The sequence below is a fragment of the Aquarana catesbeiana genome, linkage group LG02 (genome assembly GCF_042186555.1).
Source record: "Aquarana catesbeiana isolate 2022-GZ linkage group LG02, ASM4218655v1, whole genome shotgun sequence".
In the NCBI taxonomy this organism is placed as follows: domain Eukaryota; kingdom Metazoa; phylum Chordata; class Amphibia; order Anura; family Ranidae; genus Aquarana; species Aquarana catesbeiana.
Genome location: NC_133325.1, coordinates 181,668,314 through 181,684,525, shown reverse-complemented (window position 1 = coordinate 181,684,525; position 16,212 = coordinate 181,668,314). Strand labels below are relative to the sequence as shown.

Sequence of the window (16,212 nt, the reverse complement as noted above, 5' to 3'; positions counted from 1 at the left end):
GGAGAGCTGCTGACTGATAGGCAGCAGCTCTCTGCTCGGGGAGCTGAGAGAGCCAAGCCATCGGCTATGTTCGATGGCCCAGTTCTCAGTGCAGAGGCGGCGGGGGGACAGATGCAGCATTGGACCGATGCTGCATCCACCTAGCTGAGTGTGATTATGGGAAAAATCCCCATACTTCTCTTTTAAAGAGAGGTGGGCTGCCTCCAGGCTCACCTGCCCTCTGCCTATCCATTATAATGCATGTTCTTCCACTGTGGAGGCTCTTAAACAGAGTTAGGACTGCAGATAATACTGGGGTGCCGTGAAGTGCCTCTGCAGCTTAAGCATGTATTTGTAAACATGTGCAAAAGAAACCCCTGTTTTTAACGCATACTGTTAGACAGGATAATTCGGTTGGTTGCAGGCTGGTCGGTAAGTTGAGCCGGGAATTTTCTTTGTTTTTTTTTTACATAGGTTCATCCCAAGGTCTTTCTGGCTCGTCCTTAGTCTTAACCTGAATTCAATTATTGCAATAGCATGTAAACAACCTTATATAAGATACAAATTCATACTGATGATAGGGAAAAAAAAATGTGTGGTCAATAATTATGGAGGGAAAAACTTAATTTTTTGCCTGTGCCACCTAAAAGCACATGCCTACTGTGCCTTATGGCCATTGGCATGAGGAGCCTAATGTATTAGGGTGTGCACCCCAGAGCACAAACCCACATGCATGTATATCAGCAGAGCAGAGGACAGTGTCAGTAGAGCAAAGATTGGTGTCAGTAGGGCAGTGGACATAGGTCAGTAGTTTTTTATTTTTATTATTTTTACAATGTTATTTTTTAAAATTATGTTTTGCAATATTATTTGTTTACATTTTTTTTAGGAGCCCTGTTATGAGGCTTTGGTGAAATATCAAGGGTCTAAACAGACCCCTGATGTCTCACTTTTGAGACAGAGAAAGAAACTGAGGACAGAGATTCCCCAGTCCCTTTCTCTGCAGCCTGCAGTAAACATAGTTTACTATGCTTCAGTTAAGAATGAAGACAGGAATGATTGGTACAGAACACTCACTGTGTTCATTCAGACAAGGAAGGGACCGGTTAAATAAATATTTACCAGCCCCTTCCCCGCTCCAGAGAGGAAAGCAGCACTGCAGAGGGGCAAAAGAAAGCAGGGGGAATCAGCACCACACAGGATGTTTAGGGTGTGCCCAGACACACCAGGCACACCCTGTGCGCACGCCTTTGCTTATGGAAAATCTGACCCTGTCGACAACAGGTTGAATATTGCTTGCACTTATTTGTAAGAAATTCACCTTGGATCCAGACAATGTAATATTTTATGGACTTCTCTCTTCCTTGTGTAGCAACCTACAGAAAATATGTACACATGGCCAAAATTATGTGGACATCGCTCCAAATGATTGAGCTCAGGTGTTTCCAGTGAGAGCTACTGTTAATGCTTCAGTATACAAAGCTATTTTAAAGTATTGTGTGCTTCCAACTTTATGGTAACAGTTTGGGAAGGTTCTTTTCTGTTCTAGCATCACCGTGCCCCTGTGCACGACGATAGGGCCACAAAAACATAGCGTGATTAGTTTGAAATGGAGGAACCCACATGGCCAGCATAGACTTCAATCCAGCTAAACACTTTTAGTTTGAACTGGAACACCAACTGTGTGCCAGGTCTTCTCATCCAACATTGGTACAAGACCACACAAATGCTCTGTTGGCTGAATGGTCACAGACTCCCACTGCACACACCAAACCTTGTGAAAAGCTTTATCAGAAGAGAGGATGCCATAGGAGGCCAACTCCATACTAATGTGCATGGTTTTGAAATGGGATGTCCAACAAGGTCATACAGATTTAATGGTCAGGTTTCCACAAACATTTAGCCACAGAGTGCATAGTGCTTTGAAGAAGACCTTTTAGATTGACATCTCTACACTCAGCACACTGTAGAAAACAAACAGGTTGGGGAAGGTTTAGGGACATACCAAGGATACTTTGGCCTAAGGCAGCAACATTCAAGAAAGGTGTCTCGGTGAAAAAGTGTAGCGTCAAAACAGCAAGTGCTTGTTTACTACAAACAATGTTTATAGATCGTCATATTGTATGTGTAAAAGGAGCAAAAAGCTGGGATAATTGCAGTGCTATCATGAACAAGTCATTTCAGAGTGCTGATGATTGAAGTAGTCTGTCCTCCTTCCCAGCGCATAAATGATCTTGACAGGAAGGGCGTTATCTATTGACAACATAACCAAGCCCTGCAATTATTGTCCCGCCATTTGTATTGACTCAATTGCCTTTTAATTTGAATCTTCGGCAAACCATACTTCTTTTAATTCTGTTAATTCACAAGCAGCATGGCTGACATCATAAGCTGAGTGTGGGGGGAACACAAGCTGATTGTCTGGACAGTTCCTCTCTCAGTGTAATAGCAGTTATTATTGAGAAAAGGAATAGAGCCAAGGATTGTAACTTCTATTCTTCCTGCTGGATAGTGTAGGGAAATTCCAGGACAAGTTCAACAATATGTCCACTATACCCATTCTTTGTACTTCCACTGTGGCAGTGGAAATGATCATATCTAGCAGTAAAGTAGTAAATGTATTTTACATTAAATTCCTTAGAGTTGCAAGTTATAACGTGTTACATTGTCTTAACATTTTCCATTAAAATATTGCTATGAATATATTAAGGCAAATAGGCTGTTCACTTTGCAAGATAATTTCCTCTTAGCTTAGTGAACATAGTATAAATTAATTATACCCAATCGCGTACATTGGGAAAAAAAGTACCGTATTTTTGCTTTAACATAATTGGATGATAGAAGTCAGCAAAGCTTCTACACTCCTGTGACCCGTTTTCAGCAGAGAGAGGTCTGAATTTTGCTCTCTGCTGACGTCACACAGATCAGTCCAGGCACTGCGTCATCCCGACTCTGGATCCACCAGGTGCCTGGACTGACAGCCGTCTCAGCCTCTCAGCGCGCACTGAGAGGCTGAGACGGCCGCTCCCCGCCCCTCCACAGCTCAGTGCTCCAGTGACGGTGGAGGAGCAGAGCAGGACAGCTGCTGCCTGTCATTCACTAAGCTAAGGGAAAATTCCCCCTTGAAAGTGAAAATTCCCTTGCAAAGTGAACAGCCTATGAGCAGTTAGTAAATCAACCACATGGGCTTGTGACTCTTGTAGACTACTGTTGGTTTCTCTCTGGTTGTCGTCAAAGGTCTACCATCTTTCACAGCCACTGACTTGCCTTATCTGAAGGCCTTATCTGAATGTTGACTGTTCCCCGCTGACAATAATCTTGTGCTCCACCATTTAATGCCTGACGTTGCAGGCAGGTAAAGAACACACCATTTTTATTGGCAGGTTAAGTAACAGAATCACAGGCTGTGGGGTGCATAATATGTTTAGTTTGAGAGATCCAAGTATGTCTGCAACCTAAGAAATGGGTTATAGACAATGCAAACAATTGATGTAAATGCAAAAAAAGTGCAGATCCTTTGCACTTGGAAGTGGAAAACCATTTTAAGACAAAATTGGACTCTACAACTCCAAAACTCAAGATTGCACAGCCTGATCTGACCATGCACAACAAATTCCTTTGAATATTATTGGATATGTAAAATGCCCCTGTATTTAGGCAATGCATACAGTATATTGCTATGAAGGAGAGTAAGAGAGTCACACAATATTCTTGGTTTCAATTAGTAAAAGTTTCAATGAATTCTGAAAGCATAATGTCTACAATGGTCATTGCCTACTTTTCCCTCGCACCTACTTGGCAGGATTTCTTTTTTTTCCTCCAAGGCAGGTGTTTATAATAATGTCCTAACAAAGTTAGCGTCATATGTAAAATTTACCTTTCAGCTGGATGTGGAACTATGTTGATGCAGTTGTCTATCCCAGGTCCTACACACCTGTTACACAGAAAGAGATGCCTATGTCATATACAGAACCAATACAGAAATATTATCATGCACAAGGATAGCTCAAGACTGCCTTGTTGGCAAGAGTGAATGCTCCAAAACAGGTCATAAAGGTCAAATACTATTACTCTAAAAAGAATAATATGGTTTGTGCAAAGGAGCATTGGGGGATTCCTTATAATCCTCATTTGTTCATAATAAAAAAGTATTATTGTTATAGTTTGTGATCCATGAATTGATGATAAACAATGAGCAGTAGGAGAAAGCAAATTTCCCATGTAAGGGTTTTGCCACTTATCATGGCAGCTGTAAATGGATAGGAGTATCCAGGCATCCGCAACAGTGATTTTATCTTTAAGCAAAATGGCGGTCTTGGCATTTTAACACTGGTTTTCTATTGAGGACACCAACTGAGAACTCACCCCGCTGTACAGTTCTCATGGCAAGGCAAACAGATCTTATTTGCACTGTGGTATTTATACACTCGTCCTTTTTCTCCCATCACTCCATGAGGACACTCAGACACACAATTCAACCCATCACGAAAGTGTGCACACTGAATGCAAGAGTCTGCACCCTGCCAGAATAAAGAACATTGCATGATACAAGGCAATGATATTTAAGAGTTATATACAGAGGGATAGTAGGGGCAATATTCAATACTCACTGTTCCGTTACAACTTAGACTCCTTTCCATTTTCTGACACTCTGGATGACACTGGAGGCAAAGGCCATCTTTAGCAAACTCCCTCGTATCTCTACACATAAAAACAAAGATAGATGAAGTGTAATGAAGAAGAATCAGCAAACAGTAGCAAATAATAAATATTTAACGTTATCAAGATTTACCCTTGGGAAAGATTGCAGAATGGTACACATATGCCGTCTCGGCTAAAGTTCTTGCATGACAGGCATAGGCTGGGCCCAGGACCCCAGCATCCAGCATCAGAACAAAGTGGATCACATACTCTGTTCTCCTGAACTGTGAATAAATAAATACATATTTCAATATTTGAATATTTTAAATACTAAAAAAACATTAAGCTGTGTTTAGTTACACGTTGTTCATTAAGTGCACCGCTGCTTTCCTTCATTGAGTTAAGATAATGATCCCATTTTTAATACTGATCTACTACAACTTTCCCCAGTAGTTTAATGCCAAACTATCCTGAGCACAAATATATAACTCATAATACAAGAAAGCTTAAAGGATAAGGTCACCTTTTTAAAAAAATAAATAAAACAAAAGCACATCTTTTTGCAGGTAAAAAATATGCATGTATTGCTTTTTTCACTAGGAGCCTGAAAAGCATTTCCATGCAGGGCTCCTGCAGACTTCTCAGTGTACAGTATCTGTCTGCTCGTACCTCGTACGGGCAGACAGATACACACTGGCAGGAGGAGACAATGAACTACCAGAGCACTCAAGCCGACAGCCACACACGGCTGCATTTTTTTGAAAATAGTGACAGCTAGCGGGGGGAGAAGATCTCCCACTTGCTGTCTCTAGATGCAGCAGATCGGGGAGACGCTGCAGGAGTGGGAACCTGTTACATGTTCCCCCCAAAAGCGAACTTATCCTTTAAAGTGTTGGCATAGATCAACTCTAATGGGGCGTACACACGGTCGGACTTTTCAGCTACAAAAGTCCGACAGCCTGTCCGACAGACTTTCGACGGACTTTCGACGGACTTGCGGCGGACTTTCTAACGAACAGACTTGCCTACACACGATCACACAAAAGTCCGTCGAATTCTTACGTGATGACGTACACCGGACTAAAATAAGGAAGTTGATAGCCAGTAGCCAATAGCTGCCCTAGCGTGGGTTTTTGTCCGTCAGACTAGCATACAGACGAGCGGATTTTTCGACCGGACTCGAGTCCGTCGGAAAGATTTGAAGCATGTTTCAAATCTAAAGTCCGTCGGATTTGAGGCTGAAAAAGTCTGTTGAAAGTCCTGGGAAGCCCACACACGATCGGATTACCAGCCAGCTTTAGTCCGTCAGCGTCCGTTGGACTTTTGTAGACGAAAAGTCCGACCGTGTGTACGCGGCATAACTCTTCTTAAAAACGTTCTCTCCCCCCTCTTCCTGCATACCCTGTCTAAAAAATATCTGTATACTTATCTATTTGCATGGAAAGCATTTTCATGCAGGGCTCCTGCAGACTTCTTAGTGTACAGTATCTGTCTGCTCGTACCTCATACGGGCAGACAAATACACACTGGCAAGAGGAGACAATGAACTACCAGAGCACTTAACAGCGCCCTGGTAGTTCATTGAGAACTACAAGCCGACAGCCCCACACAGTCGCATTTTAAAAAAATAGTGACAGGTAGTGGGGGGGGAGAAGATCTCTCACTTGCTGTCTCTAGATGCAGCAGATCAGGGAGACGCTGCAGGAGTGGGAACCTGTTACATGTTCCCCCCAAAAAATGAGTGGAACATGTAACATGTTCCCAAAAGTGAACTTATCCTTTAAAGTGTTGGCATAGATCAGCTCTAACTCTTCTTAAAAACGTTCTCTCCCCCCTCCTCCTGCATACCCTGTCTAAAAAATATCTGTATACTTATTTTTAAACCCCGTCCTTTTGTGTGATTAAGCAGCTCTGGCTACCCTGTGTAAGGGAGCGATTGACAATGACTGTGAATTCCCAGAGCCGTGACGTCACCCATAGGCTCTCATAACCCAGCCACTGTTGGCGTTCTCTCCTCTCCCCTGCAGCAGCCGCTTACTGACACAGGGGAGCTGTAGCTGCTGGATCATGTGACCAAAGTGGATTAAAGGACACAGCTCTTTTTTTTTTTTTTTTTTTTTTTTTTTTTTTTACAGGTTAGTCATGATAGGTAGGAGGAGGGTGGAGGGAACATTTTTTAGTTAGAGTTAGCATTTTCTTACATTTTAAATAAAAGTATCACTCTTATCTTTTTGTACAGAGTGGGTAAGAGTTGATTCCTCAGGTTTGTTTTGCTGTCTGTGGGAGCCTTGTGAGATTTTCACTTGCTACCGATCTTGGTGACAACATTGCTACTAGGACAAGAAGTAAAGGGAAATATCCAACTTGTTCAAGGACATAAAAATCTGGGCTGGATGGGGTATAAATATGGTCACACACATTAAAATCTGATTGTACGATTTCCTTTAGATTTACCAACAACTGTATTGCGAAGGCTGACCAGACTCTGCTGTTGGCCCCTCCAATCACCCTACCCTGACTCCAACTGACAGATAAGCATTATGCTTGCAGTTTATCACAGAAACAAAATGAGGTGTTTTATTCGATTTAGCCAAATCCACTAATCAAGGAAAGGCAAGAGAATATATTTGACATTTTTGGAAGCAAATGCCCATTTATAATTCCTTTTAGGTATATTGGTTACAATTAATACAAAACAATGGCGCAGGTCAAATAACAAAGGCACCAAACAGGTTTAATCCAATATGAATATGGGCAGTTCTTATACAATCACCATGAAGACAAATACATAGCAAAACGACTACTTACTACAGGTAGCTGCAGCTTTGTTATTCTTCACATCAGTGTTCTGTCGCCTGTTTGAAAATAATCGCGACCAATTTATAGTGTGGTAATAGCAAAGGTTCTCATTCTCTGTAATGTAAACCTTCCCAGCGCTAATATCCCGCAGTGAGCGTAACCCCAGAGATGTCACATTGCTGTTTTTCATTATAAGAAGAGAGACTCCTCGACTGAAATAAAGAGTAAAAGAAAAGTCACATACCCTGAAGAACAAATAAAAAAAACACACACACTACAAAATGAAGGCATTACAATATGGGCTAAGTCCAATCAAATTATTATTTAAGCTCTGGATGGATTTTATGATTAACCACTTCAGCTCCGGAAGGTTTTACCCACTTCCTGACTAGGCCATTTTTTGTGATACGGAACTGCGTCGCTTTAACCGACAATTGCGCGGTCGTGCGACACTGTACCCAAATAAAATGATGTCTTTTTTTTCCCACAAAGAGAGCTTTCTTTTGGTGGTATTTGATCGCCTCTGCGCTTTTTATTGTTTGCACTATAAACAAAAAAAGGCAGACAATTTTAAATAAAAAACAATATTTTTTACTTTCTGCTATAAAACATTCCCAATAAAAAAATTAAAAAAACTAACTTCTTCATAAATTTAGGCCAATATGTATTCTGCTACATATTTTTGGTAAAAAAAAATCCCAATAAGCGTATATTGATTGGTTTGCGCAAACGTTATAGCGTCTACAAAATAGGGGATAGATTTAGGGACTTTTTATTTTTTAAATTGTTTTTATAGTAATGGTGGCTATCTGCGATTTTTAGCGGGACTGCGACATTGCGGCCGACAAATCGGACACTGAGTGACACTTTTTGGGGACCAGTGACACCAATACAGTGATCAGTGCTAAAAAAATGCACTGATTACAGTATAAATGACACAGACAGGGAAGGGGTTAACACCAGGGGCGATCAAAGGGTTAAATGTTCCCTAGGGAGGTGCTTACTAACTGTGTGGGGCAGTGTCACACTGAAGGAAAAGAGAGATCCATGATTTAGCTTAGCTGAATCACAAGATCTCTCTTTCCCTTCCTGACAGATCTGCCGTTTACCTTGTTTACACAGACAGATGGCTGATCCTTCTCGCTTGTGAACAATTGGTGGGTCGCCATCACGGCCGCCGGACCCGTTGATTGGCTCCCACTGCATCCAATCACAGCGGGAGTGGCACTCCAGCGGCACGTGCCCTGCCATAGTATATATGCAGTAGGCGGTCCGTAACTGGTTAAAAGGAAGTTGTGAAGATCAGGATTCCTTCCTACTCTGAGCTATAGCTTAGGCCGACCACAGAGGGATTTTCTTTCCTGCAACCACGTATTGATGGGGGAATCCCTCCTGCGGAGCCATTGCGTCCTCCCAGCAAGGGGGAAGGGAGGCTGGCGGGGAGAGCCAAATCTCAGCCGGTTTCTCAGGAACTGGGCAAAATTCGAACCAAGTATGGGCAGGCTGCATGTACCCAAGCTGTTTGATCGATCAACTTGGGTATGACCAGCCTGTCTGAATTTACATGCGATTATTGCTAGCAGCTAGGATAGCCGCTAGCAGTAATCACTGTGTTTTCCCGGCCTGCTTGCTGGGAGAATACAATGGCTCCACAGGAGGGATTCCCCCATCAACACTGACTGTGTTGATGAGGGAATCGAGCAATTTGCTTTCCTGCAATCCTCCGTTGTTGCAGGAAAGAAAACCGATCCATCTAAGAGATGTAGTCATTTTCCTATAAATGAGAGATAAATGAGAGATAAAAATAGGGGCTTCAATTCCTTACCTCCTCCTGAAAATGCTATTTGCCTGTCTGTCTCTAACCTTTTTAGTCATTGACTTGAAACAAGCATGCAGACAGTAAAATCAGGGGGAAGTCAGAACTTCTGATCTGCATATTCTTCCTAGTCAAAGACTCAGTTGAATCTAATAGATGAGCAAGACCCCAGGCAGCTAGTCTTTTTAGGAGGACAGGACAACAGTGGCAATATTCATGTTTCCTTCAGTACAATTTTATTGTATTTAGTCCATATCAGGAGAGCAGCCCAGGGTGTCAATCATGGCTCCCTCCATAGATAGGGTGTAAGAGTGATGTAGCCACCAAAGGACAGAAAATGTGTTATTTCAAAGATCACCGGGTGAAAATAAAGCAAAAGAAACTTTAAAAGAAGAAACAAATGCAGCTACCACCTAAAGGACTAATAATCTGTAATATATTTCACTTTTGGTTTCAGGTTTACATACACTTTAACATTCTTTAGGATGAATCACATTGAAAACATTGAGCAATAGAAACTGTAATTATAAATAATCAGTTTTGAATAACCTGTACCCAATGATTCATATTATAGAGAAGGAATATTCCCCCTAAATAATGCTGTGATCTTAACATATGCACATGCTTTTCTCTGCATATAACTACTATGGCCGTTGGTTTGAATCCCAACCACGGCACTACCTGCAAGGAGTTTATATGTTCTCCATGTGCCTGTGTGGGTTTCCTCCGGGTACTCCAGTTTCCTCCCACACTACAAAGACCATATAATAGGTTAACCGCTTGCCGACCAGCTCACGCCGATATACGTCAGCAGAAGGGCACGTACAGGCAGATTAACGTACCTGTACGCTGCCCTTTAAGAAGCGGTTTGCGCGTGCGCGCGCACTGCCGGCCGAATTAGATTTGCCCGCCATGACCTCCGTGAGTTTGATCGCGGGCCCCATGGACATTTCCGCAGGGATACCCGTGATCGTCTCACGGAGAGGAAGAATGGGGAAGTTCTTATGTAAACAAGGCATTTCCCCGTTCTGCCTAGTGACAGGACAATAATCACTGCTCCCTGTAATCGGGAGCGGTGATCAGTGTCGTGTCACACATAGCCACGCCCCCCTCACAGTTAGAATCACTCCCTAGGACACACATAACCCCTTCACTGCCCCCTAGTGGTTAACCCCTTCACTGCCAGTCACATTTACACAGGTATCAATGCATTTTTAATTGCACTGATCGCTGTATAAATGTCGCGCCAAAAGTGTCCAATCTGTCTGCCATAATGTCACAGTCACGATAAAAATCGCTGATCGCAGCCATGACTAGTAAAAAAAAAAAAATATTAATAAAAATGCCATAAAACTATCCCCTATTTTGTAGACGCTATAACTTTTGCGCAAACCAATGAATAAACGCTTATTACGATTTTTTTTACCACAAATATGTAGAAGAATACGTATCGCCCTAAACTGAGGAAAAAAAATGTTTTATTTTTTGGGGATATTTATTATCGCAAAAAGTAAAAAATAATGCGTTTTTTTTCAAAATTGTCGCTATTTTTTTGTTTCTAGCGCAAAAAATAAAAACCGCAGAGGTGATCAAATACCACCAAAAGAAAGCTCTATTTGTGGGAAAAAAAGGACGTCAATTTTGTTTGGAAGCAACGTCGCACGACCGCGCAGTTGTCAGTTAAAGCGACACAGTGCCGAATCGCAAAAAGTGCTCTGCTCTTTGGGCAGCCAAATAGTCCGGGGCTTAAGTGGTTAATTGGCTCCTATCTAATTTGGCCTTAGTATATGTATGAATCTGAACTAGGGACCTTAGATTGTAAGCTCATTGAGGGCAGGGACTGATGTGAATGTACAATAATGCTGAAGACACTATATACTGTAAGTACCTGTAATAAATAAACAAAAATATTCTTGTAACAGCACAATGGCTAAGTGGTTAGCACTTCTGCCTAGCAGCACTGGGGTCACCGGTTGGAATCTCACCTACGACACTACGTGCCTGGGGTTTGTAGGTTCTCCCTGTGCCTGCGTGGGTTTCCTCTGGGTACTCCGGTTTCCTCCCACACTCCAAAGACATGCTGGTAGGTTAGTTGGCTCCTGTCTAAATTGGCTCTAGTATGTGTATGTGAGTTAGGGACCTTAGATTGTAAGCTCCTTGAGGATAGTGACTGAATGTACAATGTATATGTAAAGTTCTGTGTAAAATTGACAGTGCTATAATAAATAAAAAAAGACACTCACTTGTAAAGCGTTCGACCTCCTATGGTCGTAAGACTGGAGAAGACACTGAAGTCATTCATATGCTTTGGCCAGGACTGGATATTTAAGTATCCTAAGAAGCCAGATGGGTAACCATTATCTTTATTATCTGATAGTACATACAAATCTATTTTTTTACATAGCTCATCCATCCAACATACTACATCCACTCATCTCAGTATTTCAGTGTTGGTCCTCCTACCTGTAATCTCTTGCACTGTTCTGAAAACATTCAATTTGTTGGGATCCAAAGCTGAGATATTCATCCACACATCCCTAAAATGATATATTACTATGTTACAGTATCTCAAAAAAATCGGAATTATTGGTTGGTATATTTAATATGGTATGGCAAGCTGCAGTTTCAAACTTCTTATTGATTAAATAAAATTTAAAAAATACAAGAGATTGTTTAAAAAGCTGGTGCAAGTAAATATAAGACAGCTTTCAATATGCGGCATTTGGCGGATATCTCTCACTCTCTGATCTGTGCTGGAACAAATACAGCTGAAATCTGACTGGCTGCTATAGACAATGCTCCTATTTTTATTTTGCTATTTGTCACCTATGAGTACCCGTCTATTACTACAGATAGAAGGCATAAAAGGAAAAAACAGGAACTCCTATTTCCCAATGCTTGTTCCCTGGAAGTGAAAAGTGTAAAGCCTCGTACACACGATCAGATTTTTGGCAGGGAATTGTGTGATGACAGACTGTTTGCCTAAAATCTTACCGTTAGTACGCTCCTTCAGACAATTGTTGCCCCAATAAATGTTGGATGGCGGACAACGGACTGTTGTCAGATTTTCCTATCGTCAGTACAGAAGTCCGTCACACAAAAGTCCAAAGTACAAACACACATGCTCGGAATCAATGCTCACCAAATATGACATTAGCAGAAGGTGCCCAAAGGGTGGCGCTCAAGAGCTGAAATTCCTCGTAGTACGTCACTACGTTTGTGTTTGTTGGCCGACAATTGTGTACCATTTGTATGCAAGACAAAATCCTGGCACACGCCCTTCGGACAAAAGTCTGACGCTCTGTTGGCCAACAATCGTACGTATCGTGTGTATGAGGCTTTAGAGGAAGAATCTGACTGGTTGCTATGAACAAGAACCGCTTATCCAATACTTCTGTACATGATGCCCTTGTCTCTTAAGCCTCGTACATACGGTACGTTTGTTGAGAGTCTGATTTTTGTCAAAAGGGAGCGTGCCAGGATCTTGTCTTGCATACTAACAGTACACAATTGTCGTGCCACAAACACGAATGTAGTGACGTACTACGAGGAATTTCAGCTCTTGAGCGCCACCCTTTGGGCCCCTTCTAATTTCGTGTTTGGTAAGCAATGATTCCGAGCATGCCTGTTTGTACTTGTGATATTTGTGTGACGGATTTGTGTACTGACCATACGAAAATCAGACATCATACTGTTGTCCGACGAAAATTTACTAGCCTGTCATCCAACATTTGTTGGCCAAAAATTGGAAAACAATTGTTAAAAGGAGCGTACTAACAGTAAGATTTTAGGACAACAGTCTGTCAACAGACAATCCCCTGCCAACAATCGTACCGTGTGTAGGAGGCTTTATACACATGAAAGTGAGGATTCCAGGTCGTTAAAAAGGACTTCACACTACAGTACGGTTTATTAGCAATCTGCATATACTGTGTGACAAAACAGTATACAGCCCCACCCTTTACCTCATTTACTAGATTTTTTTTTTACACTGCTATAATCAGGCTTAATCTAGGTTACTCGATCAATGTCAGCTTTGCCAGTGGTGTAGTCATGTGACAGTGATTCATAATCACTACTGAGGCTGCCCACACATGGGCAGATCCTGTCCTTTGTGCCAGTTTTGCTACACATTTGGGTGGCCAGATTAGTCAGATCCTGTTGGATCTTTGAGGTCAAACTGAAGGTCAAGGCTGAGATGAGGTCAAACATGGTGGTCTGTTGATGCCTCCTACGCCCACAATAGGCATATTGCATTTTTTTAGCATTTAAAATGAAGCTAGAAATTTAAGATTTTGATTAAGGCCCTTTGATAGCATGAATTTAAACAATATCTTAATATTTACATCACAGACAAAACCCCAATAAATTGCATTCTTAGCTCCTAAAAACAATTAGATGACGTCCTGATGGTGAAAAGACAAGTGACTTTTCTGAACAGTAATCACGCAAAGCATTTGCCATACTTTTTAGTTCTTAAAGTGTTTCTAAACCCCGGACCCTGTATTCACTATATCTGGTCTCCCACAGTACACAGAACATGGAAATGCAATCGTTTTAGTAAATATAAAGGGCTAAATACCTTTTCTCATCAGCAGTATATAGCAGTCTTGTGACTTCTATCAGTGTTCAACTGAGCACTGGTTAAAGCTTGTAGGAGGAGTTTTCATTCTCCCCTGATTGTCCTATGAGGCTGCAGGACCCCCTGACCCTCTGTCTGGACAGTGCAGCCTCCCAAGAAGAAAACTCTCTAGCAATACACACCAAACTGAGCATGTGCAGCTTGCGCCCAAGGCTCTGTTCTATCAGGAGGTGGTTTGGGGACTGTGGAAAAAGGGGAGGATCAGAGAAGACAGGATCAAACAGCCTTTTTTACACAATGCAGAGGATTAACCTCTTAGGTTCCACAGTGAGTATAAGAAGCATGCTTTACTGCATATACAGACTGATTTTACTGTTGTGGGTTTAGTAACACTTTAACGTTGTACTTTGTATAATTATTGGATGCAAAGGAAGACTGGACTGTGAGACCAGAACATATAAAATATGTTGAGCTGGGTGTACCTCCCCCTTCAGAGCTCTATCAGAGCGGGATCTGTAGTCAGTGACACATGCTGGGTGTTATACAGCAATCTGCTCCATGTTCAGACCTGTGATCACAGCGGCTGGCATAGGGAAGTCTTCCAGGACTGACTTTCTTTGTAACTTTGAAATGTTATGTGACCAAATACAGAGAACTGCAAAAGGAAGTCAATGATGGAAGAATGCAAAGTTGTCAAATACGTTGTGCCAATTTGTTAAAGGAACCGAATGATGAAGATTTTTTTGGGGGGGACAATGGAATGGTATTTTAATTAGGTGCAGCAGTCATCTTAATTAGCTTATAATGCATTTGTTTGTATGAAAATTGTCCCTTATAATCCCTACTTTTTGTTATGTATATGTAAAAGGTGTGCTACTTTGGTCTCTTTCACAATGGCCACCAATCATTGGCACACTTTGTGTGAAGGACTTTCCTTAGCCCATAGGAAATTATTCTTACCATCAAAAGTTTAGTTGATTTGACTTGGTATGGGGGTTTTTACTGTCTTGGTTCCCTCTCCGTGTTCCAGTCTCCCCTTAGAAATGTATTAAATAACATAACTGATCCTCATCCAAATTGGATCTTAAGGGAAGGTATCTTGACTGCCAAATAGACTTTAATATACCCTCACCGGCCACTTTATTAGGTACACCTTGATAGTACCGGGTTGGACCCCCTTTTGCCTTCAGAACTGGCTTAATTCTTCATGCCATGGATTCAACAAGGTGTTGAAAACATTCCTCAGAGATTTTGGTCCATATTGACATGATAGTATCGCAGTTGCTGCAGATTTGTTGGCTGCACATCCATGATGCGAATCTCCCATTCCACCACATCCCAAAGGTTCTCTATTGGACTGAGATCTGGTGACTGTGGAGGCCATTGGAGTACAGTGATCTCATTGTCATGTTCAAGAAACCAGTGGTGAGATGATTAGAGCTTTGTGACATGGTGCATTATCCTGCTGGAAGTGGCAATCAGAAGATGGGTACACTGTAGTCATAAAGGGATGGACATGGTCAGCAACAATACTCAGGTAGGCCATGGTGTTTAAACAATGCTCAATTGGTACTAAGGGGCCAAAGTGTGCCAAGAAAATATCCCCCACACCATTACACCACCACCAGCCTGAACCATTTATATTTGGTAGGCTGGATCCATGATTTCATGTTGTTTACACCAAATTCTGACCCCACCATCTGAATGTGGCAGCTGAAATCGACACTCATCAGACCAGGCAACGTTTTTCCAAACTTCTATTGTCCGATTTTGGTGAGCCTGTGCGAATGTGCAGCCTCAGTTTCCAGTTCTTAACTGACAGGAGTGGCACCCGGTGTGGTCTTCTGCTGCTGTAGCCCATTTGCTTCAAGGTTCGATGTGTTGTGCATTCAGAGATGGTCTTCTGCATACCTTGGTTGTAACAAGTAGTTATTTGAGTTACTTTTGCCTTTCTATCATCTCGAACCAGTCTGCCCATTCTCCTCTGATATCAACAAGGCATTTTCCTCCACACAACTTCCACTCACTGGATATTTTTCTCTTTTTCTGACCATTCTCTGTAAACCCTAGAGATGGTTGTGTGTGAAAATCCCAGTAGATCAGCAGTTTTTGAAAAACTCAGACCAGTCGTCTGGCACCAACAACCATGCCATGATCAAAGTCACTTAAATCCTCTTTCCTCTTTAATCTGATGCTCGGTTTGAACTTCAGCAAGTCATCTTCACCACATCCAGATGCCTAAATGCACTGAGTTGCTGCCACGGGCTGTATGTCTTGTCTTGCATTTAAGACCCCTTTCACACCGATGGCGTTTTGCAGGTGCTATAGCGTTAAAAATAGCGCCTGCAATCCGCCCTCAAACAGCTGCTCCATTGTTTCCAGTGTGAAAGCCCGA

At 42.0% G+C, this 16,212-nt stretch overlaps 1 protein-coding gene across 1 annotated transcript in view; it reads right to left on the bottom strand.

Moving 5' to 3' along the window:
* ERBB3 (erb-b2 receptor tyrosine kinase 3) overlaps positions 1–16,212 on the bottom strand; it is a 138,593-nt gene that overhangs the window by 29,254 nt on the left and 93,127 nt on the right. The window contains exons 10-16 of the mRNA XM_073613974.1: positions 11,699–11,772; positions 11,479–11,569; positions 7,429–7,631; positions 4,772–4,904; positions 4,590–4,680; positions 4,345–4,499; positions 3,857–3,913 (exon numbers count right to left, since the gene is read on the bottom strand). Coding sequence (XP_073470075.1) covers positions 3,857–3,913; positions 4,345–4,499; positions 4,590–4,680; positions 4,772–4,904; positions 7,429–7,631; positions 11,479–11,569; positions 11,699–11,772 — 804 coding nt within the window. The remainder of the gene's footprint in view (positions 1–3,856; positions 3,914–4,344; positions 4,500–4,589; positions 4,681–4,771; positions 4,905–7,428; positions 7,632–11,478; positions 11,570–11,698; positions 11,773–16,212) is intronic.